Source organism: Rhinichthys klamathensis, unplaced genomic scaffold (genome assembly GCF_029890125.1).
Source record: "Rhinichthys klamathensis goyatoka isolate OS25496 unplaced genomic scaffold, OSU_Roscu_1.1 h1tg000176l_1, whole genome shotgun sequence".
Lineage (NCBI taxonomy): Eukaryota > Metazoa > Chordata > Actinopteri > Cypriniformes > Leuciscidae > Rhinichthys > Rhinichthys klamathensis.
In genome coordinates this window covers 7440806-7453819 of record NW_026606705.1, presented here as the reverse complement: position 1 = coordinate 7453819, position 13014 = coordinate 7440806, and the positions used below count along the sequence as shown (strand labels likewise).

At 39.0% G+C, this 13014-nt stretch overlaps 1 protein-coding gene across 1 annotated transcript; it reads left to right on the top strand.

Annotated features, from left to right (window-relative positions):
- The first annotated feature begins 6188 nt into the window (after positions 1-6188).
- Positions 6189-8221, top strand: LOC130092489 (shaker-related potassium channel tsha2). Its single transcript, XM_056260350.1, has one exon. The coding sequence runs from the start codon at positions 6368-6370 to the stop codon at positions 7799-7801; it is 1434 nt and encodes a 477-aa protein (XP_056116325.1). The 5' UTR covers positions 6189-6367; the 3' UTR covers positions 7802-8221.
- Positions 8222-13014: the final 4793 nt, after the last annotated feature.

Here is a 13014-nt window from a genome sequence, read left to right as displayed (position 1 = left end):
ATGCACTTTCATTATGGATAGATGCACTATTATGATGGATAGATACACTTTTATGATGGATAGATGCACTTTTATGATGGATGGATGCACTTTTATGATGGATGGATGCACTTTTATGATGGATAGATGCACTTTTATGATGGATGGATGCACTTTTATGATGGATAGATGCACTTTTATGATGAATGGATGCACTTTTATGATGGATAGATGCACTTTTATGATGGATGGATGCACTTGTATGATGGATAGATGCACTTTTATGATGGATCGATGCACTTTTATGTGGATAGATGCACTTTTATGATGGATAGATGCACTTTTATGATGGATGGATGCACTTGTATGATGGATAGATGCACTTTTATGATGGATAGATGCACTTTTATGATGGATAGATGCACTTTTATGATGTATAGATGCACTTTTATGATGGATGGATGCACTTTTATGATGGAAAGATGCACTTTTATGATGGATAGATGCACTTTTATGTGGATAGATGCACTTTTATGATGGATGGATGCACTTTTATGATGGATGGATGCACTTATATGATGGATAGATGCACTTTTATGATGGATCGATGCACTTTTATGATGGATAGATGCACTTGTATGATGGATAGATGCACTTGTATGATGGATGGATGGATGCACTTTTATGATGGATGGATGGATGCACTTTTATGATGGATAGATGCACTTTTATGATGGATAGATGCACTTGTATGATGGATAGATGCACTTTTATGATGGATAGATGCACTTGTATGATGGATAGATGCACTTTTATGATGGATAGATGCACTTGTATGATGGATGGATGCACTTTTATGATGGATGGATGCACTTATATGATGGATCGATGCACTTTTATGATGGATAGATGCACTTTTATGATGGATCGATGCACTTTTATGACGGATAGATGCACGTATGATGATCGATGCACTTTTATGATGGATAGATGCACTTTTATGATGGCTGTGTATGTGATGTGCAACGCAGGGACTTCTGGGAATGTCTTTTTACTGTTCTTTTTTTTAAATCATAAATTATATGGTAATTCATAGTTTTTACTTGCAAACAAATTTAACATTATTTAGCAGTAAAACGACATGTAATATGATGTTAAACCATTTACAGTTTTTCACCATATATGGTAAGGTAACTTAAATTTAACCAATTAACATGTTTTTAACCTTGTACTTTTACAGTTTCCATTGTGTCTCAAAATGTGGCCATTTGGAACACAAATAGTGAAAAGGAACAATGGAAGACAACGCAATTTCCTCAATATCTCCATGTCATTACCATGACCATGCAGCATGGCATCCACCATCCTCTGACTCTGTTAGGGTCAGGAATATCTTGTTACTGCAAATCAATATAAACATTTTGCAAAAAAATTTTTTTTTAAATAACTTAAAAAAATATGTCTCAACTTTATAACTTCCGGCAACACCAGTTGGATAGATGCACTTGTATGATGGATAGATGCACTTTTATGATGGATAGATGCACTTTTATGATGGATGCACTTTTATGATGGATGGATGCACTTTTATGATGGATAGATGCACTTTTATGATGGATAGATGCACTTTTATGATGGATAGATGTACTTTTATGATGGATGGATGCACTTGTATGATGGATAGATGCACTTTTATGATGGATAGATGCACTTTTATGATGGATGCACTTTTATGATGGATGGATGCACTTTCATTATGGATAGATGCACTATTATGATGGATAGATACACTTTTATGATGGATAGATGCACTTTTATGATGGATGGATGCACTTTTATGATGGATGGATGCACTTTTATGATGGATAGATGCACTTTTATGATGGATGGATGCACTTTTATGATGGATAGATGCACTTTTATGATGGATAGATGCACTTTTATGATGGATGGATGCACTTGTATGATGGATAGATGCACTTTTATGATGGATCGATGCACTTTTATGTGGATAGATGCACTTTTATGATGGATAGATGCACTTTTATGATGGATGGATGCACTTGTATGATGGATAGATGCACTTTTATGATGGATAGATGCACTTTTATGATGGATAGATGCACTTTTATGATGGATAGATGCACTTTTATGATGGATGGATGCACTTTTATGATGGAAAGATGCACTTTTATGATGGATAGATGCACTTTTATGATTGATAGATGCACTTTTATGATGGATGGATGCACTTTTATGATGGATGGATGCACTTATATGATGGATAGATGCACTTTTATGATGGATCGATGCACTTTTATGATGGATAGATGCACTTGTATGATGGATGGATGGATGCACTTTTATGATGGATGGATGGATGCACTTTTATGATGGATAGATGCACTTTTATGATGGATAGATGCACTTGTATGATGGATAGATGCACTTTTATGATGGATAGATGCACTTGTATGATGGATAGATGCACTTTTATGATGGATAGATGCACTTGTATGATGGATGGATGCACTTTTATGATGGATGGATGCACTTATATGATGGATCGATGCACTTTTATGATGGATAGATGCACTTTTATGATAGATCGATGCACTTTTATGACGGATAGATGCACGTATGATGATCGATGCACTTTTATGATGGATAGATGCACTTTTATGATGGCTGTGTATGTGATGTGCAACGCAGGGACTTCTGGGAATGTCTTTTTACTGTTCTTTTTTTTAAATCTTAAATTATATGGTAATTCATAGTTTTTACTTGCAAACAAATTTAACATTATTTAGCAGTAAAACGACATGTAATATGATGTTAAACCATTTACAGTTTTTCACCATATATGGTAAGGTAACTTAAATTTAACCAATTAACATGTTTTTAACCTTGTACTTTTACAGTTTCCATTGTGTCTCAAAATGTGGCCATTTGGAACACAAATAGTGAAAAGGAACAATGGAAGACAACGCAATTTCCTCAATATCTCCATGTCATTACCATGACCATGCAGCATGGCATCCACCATCCTCTGACTCTGTTAGGGTCAGGAATATCTTGTTACTGCAAATCAATATAAAAATTTTGCAAAAAAATTTTTTTTTAAATAACTTAAAAAAATATGTCTCAACTTTATAACTTCCGGCAACACCAGTGACCGTGAGCGACAGAATGTAGGCGTGTCAAGTGACGAGAGACACATGACAAAAGTTCACAAATTTCAACTTTATGCAAATGAACAGCGAATTTCATGAGCTCGGGGGTCTCACTTTTTAAAACTGTGTGTAGGATCCTTACTAAAAGCCCCAAATATTCAGACTTATAAAAACCTGCATATGCCAGAACCTGCGGAAAATAACTTTTATAAGTCAACGGAAGATTGTGCATTGATAATTCAATGTAAAGGCCTGTTCACACCGGAACGAATTTCGCGTGCAATATTCGCCGAAGTTTTACGCCTCGTGACTAAACAAAGGGCGCCAATGTGAGTGTGCACACCGACGCGAAAAACGCCACGCGTAAAAGCGTCATTTTTTTTAAAACGCCTCGGGTTCGTTTTTTTAGTTTGACGCGCCGCGTCAAAAACTATCCGACCAATGAGATTGGCGCTTTTGCTCATGTGTCTGGAGCTTCTGAAGTTACAGTAAAACACAACTTGGGGGCGCTCAAACACAAAACGGTCTTGCCGAGCACACATACGTAACGGCGAAGAAGATATACGCCAAGTAGCGTCTACACTGCCGGGAAGAAATAAGACGAGGAAGATGCAAGGCAAGATGAATGTAGAGCTGCTGGTCTCGATGCTGTCGGAACATAAAGAACTATATGACAAACGCGACAGCGACTACATCTAAATCTTAATAAAAGAGAATGTTATGGAGTGGTATTGCAGAGCAAATGGGCGCCATCTAATGTCAGGGAATGAATTTGCATGTCCACTCGGCTCATCGTCAGCGAAAATCGCTTGAGTGTGAACACAAAAAACGCGTTGAAAAACGCTGGCGAATAACGCGCGCCGATATTCGTCCCGGTGTGTACGAGCCTTTAGGCTGCATAGATTATGTCTGCCGGAACCGGGAACACTTCCCGTAAATCCTGATGTACTTGGTACATCATAAGAAGGATGTAGCCTTCTTATAGCAGTGTAGACCTTCTTCGCCGTTACGTATGTGTGCTCGGCAAGACCGTTTTGTGTTTGAGCGCCCCCAAGTTGTGTTTTACTATGCTAATATTAGTCTCTCTGTTTATCCTGAGGTTTACCGCAGTCCGCCGGATCCAGGCCGTATCCGGATCTGATGAAGGACCATCGCCTGGACGCGACGACGACGCAGTCCTGAAGTGTCAACTAGTCTCTCCCTGTGAAGGCCTCCCCCCCTTTACCTCTGTACAGATAAAAAGTTGTCGGGATAATTCCGGTTTGCATGGCTAGGCAGACATGACAAAAATGTCTGTATTGTAAATTTTTAAGACCAGACAAGTTTGTTGAGGGTTGATTTGTAAAGGACTACACGCCTGCGCACATATTCAAACACGCATACCAATGGACTGAACACGTGATGCGCATGTGCGTGCCGGCTGTGTTTTTGCAGGTTTGCGCAGAGATAACGGATAATCGTTTGGACCTTCGAACCTATTTCAGGGAGTGCGTTCTCGAGACACCAGGCACTGTTTTGTGCGGATGGGCGGCCGGACCGTGTTAAGAGTTTTTCTGTTAGAACGGTGTCGTGTTAGCGGGCCCCTAAGTTAATAACTAATGATCTTCACAACAGAAGTGAATCAATCAAAACTAACTTTAGCTGGACAATAGCTTTTTTGTAAAACCTAAACAATCTGTTACGGTTATTTATATTATAACTGTAAAGCTGCTTTGAAACAATCCATACTGTTAAAAGCGCTTTATAAATGAAGGTGACTTGACTTGACTACAGTATTTTTCTGTAAACAATTACAAACATGTTTTCCAGTGTACAGCTTATACCAGTTTATGCAGTTGTGCTAGTTTTGTGGTTTGCAGTTGCAAAGGTAACAATAGGGTTGGGAGGGTTGGAAAATCAATTGGTAACACTTTAGAATACTGTTCCATCATTAATGAAAAACTACACAGGAACAAATGAGTAAAGCACTATTAACACTCCAGTAATTACTATCAACTAACAAGAAACTCTGATGAATGAATTATTAAATAATAGTGCTCAGTTGAATGTGGTAGGTCATTATTAGCTAATCAATAACTAATATTTTTTTCATACCTTTCAGAGGACTACTGTATACAGGTTCTACTATACACAACTACTATATACAGGTTCATAATTATCTTAAATAATAAATAATATATAATTAATTCTAAATTGAAGGTACTGGTAACCAACTAGTAATGACTCAAGTATTATCAAATCCCTCCAAAGGGATAGTAATTCCTTCGGTAACAGTAGAATCATTATTAGGCTACTAATGTGTTACCATGATCTATTCTTCACTTTAGCATACTGATCCAAATAATTAGTAATTCCTCCTGAAGGATTTGTTAATCTTGAGTCATTACTAGTGGGTTATCATGATCTTCACTTTAGAACTACTTATACATTATGCATTATTCAAGTTAATTATGTACCTGTATATAGTAGTTATCGGTAGTCCTCTGGGAGGTATGATAAAAAAGTAGTTACTGATTAGCTAATAGTGAACTACTACATTCAACTGAGTGCTACTTACTAATTCGTTAATCTGAGTTTCTTGTTAGTTGATAGTAGTGACTGGAGTGTTAATAGTGCTTTACTCATTTGTTCCTGTGTAGTTATTCTTTAATGAAGGAACAGTATTCTAAAGTGTTACCAATCAATGTAAAGTATTGATTTAGTGTAAAAGTCAACATAAACATTTATAGGCCTACTCAAATAGAAATATTGCACAAAAAATATTCATTAACGATTTGGTGTAAAAGTCAACATAAACATTTATAGGCCTACTCAAATAGAAATATTGCACAAAAATATTTATTAACACACATCTTGTATAGTTACTAGTGAAAATGACATACAGTCTCAAATGGACTCCTTACAAATAGACTACAGAAAATCCAGCACATGTAACATATAATATTAATTTGTTTAAAGGAATAAATGCTGCTCCGGCTTGCCATAGAGCTCGTAGCGAGCGAGGGAGGGCATTGGTGCTTAAAATGCTGTGAATGTGACAGCCAATCGTCCAGACTGCCAGCCTCCTCTTGGGGAGGGAATGAGGAGACACCTCTGTGAGGAAAATGCGCGCGAAGTGACGCGACACGCGCCGCTCTACAAGTGCTTGGACCATTTTACACGAACAGCGCGAGGACCGGGGCGCGAAAACGACTCGCCCTTTTGAGGGGACAAACATGACTGTGGTGCCCGTGGAGAACCTCGACGAGACTGTGGCATTGACAGTCCTGTCCCAAGATGTTTACGAACCTGAACGGGCAGACCAGGAGTGTTGCGAGCGGGTGTTCATCAACATCTCCGGACTGCGCTTCGAAACCCAACTGAAAACCCTGGCGCAATTCCCTGCCACCTTACTCGGTGACCCCAGGAAAAGAATGCGCTTCTTCGACCCTCTGAGGAACGAGTACTTCTTTGACAGGAACCGACCGAGTTTTGATGCCATCCTCTACTTCTACCAGTCTGGAGGCAGGCTGAGGAGACCCGTTAATGTTCCCGTGGACATATTTATGGAGGAAATCAAATTCTACGAGTTGGGAGAAGAAGTCATTGAGAGTTTTAAGGAGGACGAGGGCTTCATCAAGGAGGAAGAGCGACCTTTGCCCGTAAACGAGTTCCAGAGGCAGGTTTGGCTGCTGTTCGAGTATCCCGAGAGCTCTGGACCCGCAAGGGGCATCGCAATAGTCTCAGTGCTCGTCATTTTGATATCAATTGTCATATTTTGCTTGGAGACTTTACCTGAGTTTAGGGAGGACGGGAAAATGCACGAGCGCCTCGCATTAAACGGAACTGCCAGATTAAAGAAACCCAATCCCTTCACAGACCCCTTCTTTATAGTGGAGACCCTTTGTATCATCTGGTTCTCCTTTGAGCTGCTCGTGAGGTTTCTCGCGTGCCCGAGCAAGCCAGCCTTCTTTAAGAATATCATGAACACAATCGACATAGTGGCCATTATTCCCTACTTCATCACCTTGGGTCTGGAGTTGGCCGAGCATCAGGGCAACGGCCAGCAAGCGATGTCTCTGGCCATCCTGAGGGTCATTCGCTTGGTGCGGGTGTTCCGCATATTCAAGCTCTCCAGACACTCGAAGGGGCTTCAGATCCTGGGAAAGACCCTTCAAGCGAGCATGCGGGAACTGGGTCTCCTCATATTCTTCCTTTTCATTGGAGTTATACTGTTCTCCAGCGCCGTGTATTTCGCCGAGACGGACGACCCCGAGTCGGGGTTCAGCAGCATCCCCGATGCCTTCTGGTGGGCAGTGGTTTCCATGACAACTGTAGGCTACGGGGACATGTGCCCAGTCACCATCGGTGGCAAAATAGTGGGCTCTTTATGTGCTATAGCTGGTGTGCTCACCATTGCTCTACCAGTGCCCGTCATCGTGTCCAATTTCAATTACTTCTACCACAGGGAGACCGAGCACGGGGAGCAGATGCAATACACGCATGTAACGTGTGGCCAGCAGCAACCCTCGTTTGAGGAATTTAAAAGGAGTGACAGCAAAGCATCCCTTTCCAAATCAGACTATCGGGATTCAGAGGATGGGGATTCAGTCAAATACACCAACTGCAGCCCGCGTAAAGCATACGCAGGGAAGCTTACTGATGTATGAATGTTGAAAGCCAATTATAGACCCAAAGAAGCGCACCTTTCTCTGTGACTGTGAGTACATCCTCATCCCTCGCGCTGGCTTGAGTAGATGTCCGATAATCTGCGTGGAAGACGGACTTCTGGAGCGGATTTTAGCTATAACGTGATTGTTCGATTGTTTTCCAAACTGTCTTCCATTGTTGTGATCGCCGATCATCGAAGCGCGAGACGTAGGCTAGCTGTAGGCGCAAAAATAAAATAAACAAATAGGAAAAAACATAACGTATGTTATTATATATAAGCAAGCCCGATTAAATCAATGTGTAGCACTTTATTCGTAGACATAGTCCACAAATTCATTGGTGCGTAATCCGTTGGTTTTGCAACAAATTCGGCGACAGTGCGATAAAGTTTACATACAATTTGCTTATTTGGAGAGAAATAGTACATAGGATTACTATGTAAAGGACCAAAAATACATACATAGGCTATATCTTGTTGTTATTTTTTTTTCTAAAGAGGACAGTTCATCTGCAAGGTCATTTGGAAAACGACTTACCCCAGCTCATTTACAGTTGTTATTGTTATTATTTTCACATTTTTTTAAGCTTGCTATTTTATGTCTAACGATTAATTTTGAAATCTGAGAAACACATATCTCCGTGCTTTCATTGAGAACGATCAGTGGAAGAGCAAACCAGATTTGAGATTATTAATAATTTTTAGGAGCATACTTTATTTTCAGGTTCGGTGCCATTGCATTAGCATTGAAATGTATGGCATCTTAAAATTACTTGATAATTGTATTCGCACTATGTTAGAAGCACTGCAAGGATAGACTTTGAATGATTAGCATTATTTTGACGTACGCTTCGTTATTTCTTTATATTATCAACAGATGCGCTTGGAATGCATGAGCAGAGAGGCTCGATTCCAACAATGTGCGCTCAATTCTGGGCACGAGGTGTTTTTTTTAACAATACAATAGCGTTATCTAGTGGACAGAGGTGGAAACTGCAACCATTAAGAGACTAAATGTGTTTCCATAGCAACTTTCCAGACGATTCTGGAGACACTGGGGTATTATTGTTTCCTTAATTTACTCGCATAAAATATAGTTTCTGGTGTTTTTATTACAAAACAACGACATTCTATCAGAAATGTATTTAATTATAAACCCTCAGATAGGCAGGTTTACCTTATTATCAGGCCTAGTCAAACTAAACTAAGCTAGAGGCTCATCCAGTGTATCACATGTGAATACAATATAACGATCTAAAACGACGTAGCCCACAACACACACAATGGTGACGCGTCTACATTTCTGCTCTGCAACAGCATCAAGAGGGAATCACGAATTCAGCTCAAAAAGGGATTCGCTATGACGTCACTGTGAGGAAGAAAAACCCCATCTGCCTATTGGCTGGATTATCAACTCTTGCAACGTCAACAACCAACGGACTAACTGAAAATGGACACACCACATCATCAAGTTCTTCTTACCTTCTGCTCCTTTCATGGGATTTTCACAATAACAAGAAGAGTTCAGACAGGATGAGGTATGTAACACTGCACATCCATCAAAACACAACTTTGTGCATGTGTGCTAAAGTGTCCATTTTAGAATTAGCCATTTGTGAGGAATATTTTCTAATAAATATGAATGAAATACTTTTAGGTTTATATACAATTATTACCCATTCAGTGTAGCTCCAACTCTAATCAAACACACCTGAAGCAGTCTATCAAGGTGTTCAAGATGATTTGAAATGAACAAGTAAAGTGTGTTGGAACTGAAGTCTCCAGGACTAGGGTTGGAGACCCCTGATACAGGCCGTAACAAATAACAGCGAGAAACAAAATAAAACAAGAGAAAACAAACAAACAGGCGATAACAAATAATATAAACTGGAAATATTGACACGTTTTAAGAATAATATGTCACTAAAAACAGAAAAAGAACTGCAAACAGATAATATTTTGGAAACTTTTTGTGTTTAGACAATGAAATTGATATCCTACGGATTATACATTTCACTCCTAATAAATCCCGAAATATCTTGCTTTCCAAAAAAAGATTAACAACAGAACCACCACAAAAAGTGCAACTTTTTTTTTTTTTAATTATCTTGAAACTTTTTCATGTAATGGCTTGCAAGGTAGTACAAGTGAATTATTTTCAATGACACCTTTTTTGTTTTATTGGCTAAGAAAAACAAACTAGTATGATATGCTATAACATCACATTCTATACCAATATTTCTTGTTTTTATGTAGGAAACAAGAAGCGCATGACTCAATTCAATTACACAGCAATGTGACACAGGTCTATAAATATAGTTATCAAAAAAAGACTTACAGTATGTAGATTACAAACCTAGAATTATTCATTCCAGATCTATAATAACACCAAATGATGATGCAGACTTCCTGTCTGTGCTCTTTGTTCACACTAGGGGGCGCAATGTGCTCGTTTTGATCTCTCTTGTCAGTATCCATTCTTTTCTGTAATATTTACGATTCAAGGAACGGTTCAGATTAAGTGTTTGCTGGTGAAGCTAGAGTTTATATTTGAAATAATCCCAGACACAAATAGACAATGTGAACGATACAGTCAGTGACCAATAACATTAAATGATTTCAGGGAGAATTTAGGATTTTAGTCATTTTGTCCACATTATCTAAAAATTCTAAACTACTATAATATAATATTGTGTCTAATATTGCGTAAATGTCTGTGATATCTCTGATACGTAAGGTTAATATGGCATAAAGTTATCATAAAATGCAATGGGGAACATCCGGATGTGTTCTCGTGTATCGATCCAACTTAGAGATCCCTCACAAACTAGTTCCATAGACAGACATTGCGAAAGCGTTTGTACGTCATTCTCCAAAACATGCAAATCATTTCAATAATAATAATAATATCAGTGCAATGCATACTGTTTATTAATACATATTAAGTGAGCTTGAATTCCTTGACAGGAATGAACAGATATTTTGAATTGTTAAGAACGCAGGGTCAGTTGAGCTGGGGGTATTTCCTGACCCACTTTAATATTGGTGTGTTGCATTGTCCATATGTGTTTAATGTTTTATGAGGGAATGCTGGTCTGGTCACATGAAAAATTAGACAGAAATAAGAGTGACGTAGAGAAACCCACCATGTCATATTGTAATGTGTGTTCTGCTTATAGATTTTACACACACACATACTCTTGACTGTCACATTCACTTCAGCAAAGGTCATGTTATTTCAAGCTGCGGATACTTTCATAATCCAGGAAGCTTTGGCACTTACAGTTGATCAGTGACCGTCATGTGACTCAAGTCCTCACGGCCCAGGAATATTGGCCCTAAAACCAGTAGCAGCTCCTGACCGTACATTTAGGTAGGGTAGATTCTGGGTCTTAGCAGTGGTTTATGATAAACATTTTGTTAGTTTTATATTCTAATCGCTGAACACATGCCGACACACTTTTGGCAGTGGTTGCGTTATTCAGCCTGAGGGTGGCGCTCTAATGTTACTTGACAAGCAGTGTTTGCCAAGTTACTCTAAAAAAAGTAATGAATTACTTGCTACTAATTACATTTTCAACAGTGTAATATGATTACTGTGCTAACTACTCTCTTTAAAAAGTATTGGATTACTTGTTACTAATTACTTTATAAATCCCATATCACCCTCAACCAGTTGAATAATACAAGGATAGACATGAAACTGCACTTTATTTTTTTTTAAAGCTGCAGTCCGTATCTTTTCCTCTTTGTCGCCATCTCTCTGTTCGAAATCTGTAACTGCAGTGATTCGCGGAATTATTATCTTTACGTGGGTTGTAAATCGGCATGAAACAGCGCGGATGAACACAGTGCTTTGAGGCGAGTGCTGCTGTCAGTCACCGCGCTGTGTGGATAGCCTACTGTCATACAGAATCACAGATTCACTTTTTGAAAGTTTGACCAACATACGAATTTTCATAAGAAAATGTCTTCTGAACAAGTAAGTAAAATCCATTTTTGTTCTGACCAACTAAGGGGGAAAAAGCATTCGACATGATAAGCTTCGTTAGATTTAATCAACGTGATTTACAGCAACCGTGCAAATTATAGCCTACTTTGTTCTCAAATTGTTCATGTTAACAACATCAGCATTGCGTGACTAATGTTAAATTTAATGTGTTTTATGGTTAGCAGCTACCTGCGTAGTTCAGAATTCATATTCTCCATAATAGCAAAACGAGAATGGCACAACAAAGGAAACTCCATAACTGTGTAAATTAAGAAAACGTACTGTTACACGATTGAACTATTGAAATGTCTTACTTGTTCAGCAGAAAAAAGCCGTCTCTTCTTCCGTTTTGAACCCCTTCAAAACACGGAGTTCACGCAGTTTTCAAAAGCCCCGCCGATGTTTAAATCCTTGTGTTCGCATGAGACGGTTTCTTTCTCTTTCTCTAGCCACCTTAAATCCGAAGTACAAAGTCTTTTGGGTTTTATAACTGCTGAATCTCCAGTTGACACTGATGATTGTTGTTTGGATCTTTCTGGATGCCATAAGTTTAATTATGTAAAGTGCTGCGAGAAAAGCCTATACATCTAAACATCTCGTCACGCGCAGTATAGCCGGCTAGCCGAAACTCCTTCTTTATGTGTACAGATGTGACGTAATGATGACGCAAAGACATGCTCGAATTTCCCGCTGAAACCCACCAGTACCACTGGAATTAAAATCATTATTACAAGCTAACCGTTTTGAATCTAGCTATGGCAAGCAGATAGTTTTGACCACTGGCAGAATATTTTAATATAATTATTTTGGATTATTTTTAACTTAAAAAAGTTACGGACTGGAGCTTTAAGTAAAGAATATACACTCACCGGCCACTTTATTAGGTACACCTGTCCAACTGCTCGTTAACACTTAATTTCTAAGCAGCCAATCACATGGCGGCAACTCAGTGCATTTAGGCATGTAGACATGGTCAAGACAATCTCCTGCAGTTCAAACCGAGCATCAGTATGGGGAAGAAAGGTGATTTGAGTGACTTTGAACGTGGCATGATTGTTGGTGCCAGAAGGGCTGGTCTGAGTATTTCAGAAACTGCTAATCTACTGGGATTTTCACGCACAACCATCTCTAGGGTTTACAGAGAATGGTCCGAAAAAGAAAAAACATCCAGTGAGCGGCAGTTCTGTGGGCGGAAATGCCTTGTTGATGCCAGAGGTCAGAGG

Bases quoted from the DNA above. Each gene is read 5' to 3' on its own strand.
- LOC130092489 (XM_056260350.1), top strand. From the start codon at position 6,368: ATGACTGTGGTGCCCGTGGAGAACCTCGACGAGACTGTGGCATTGACA.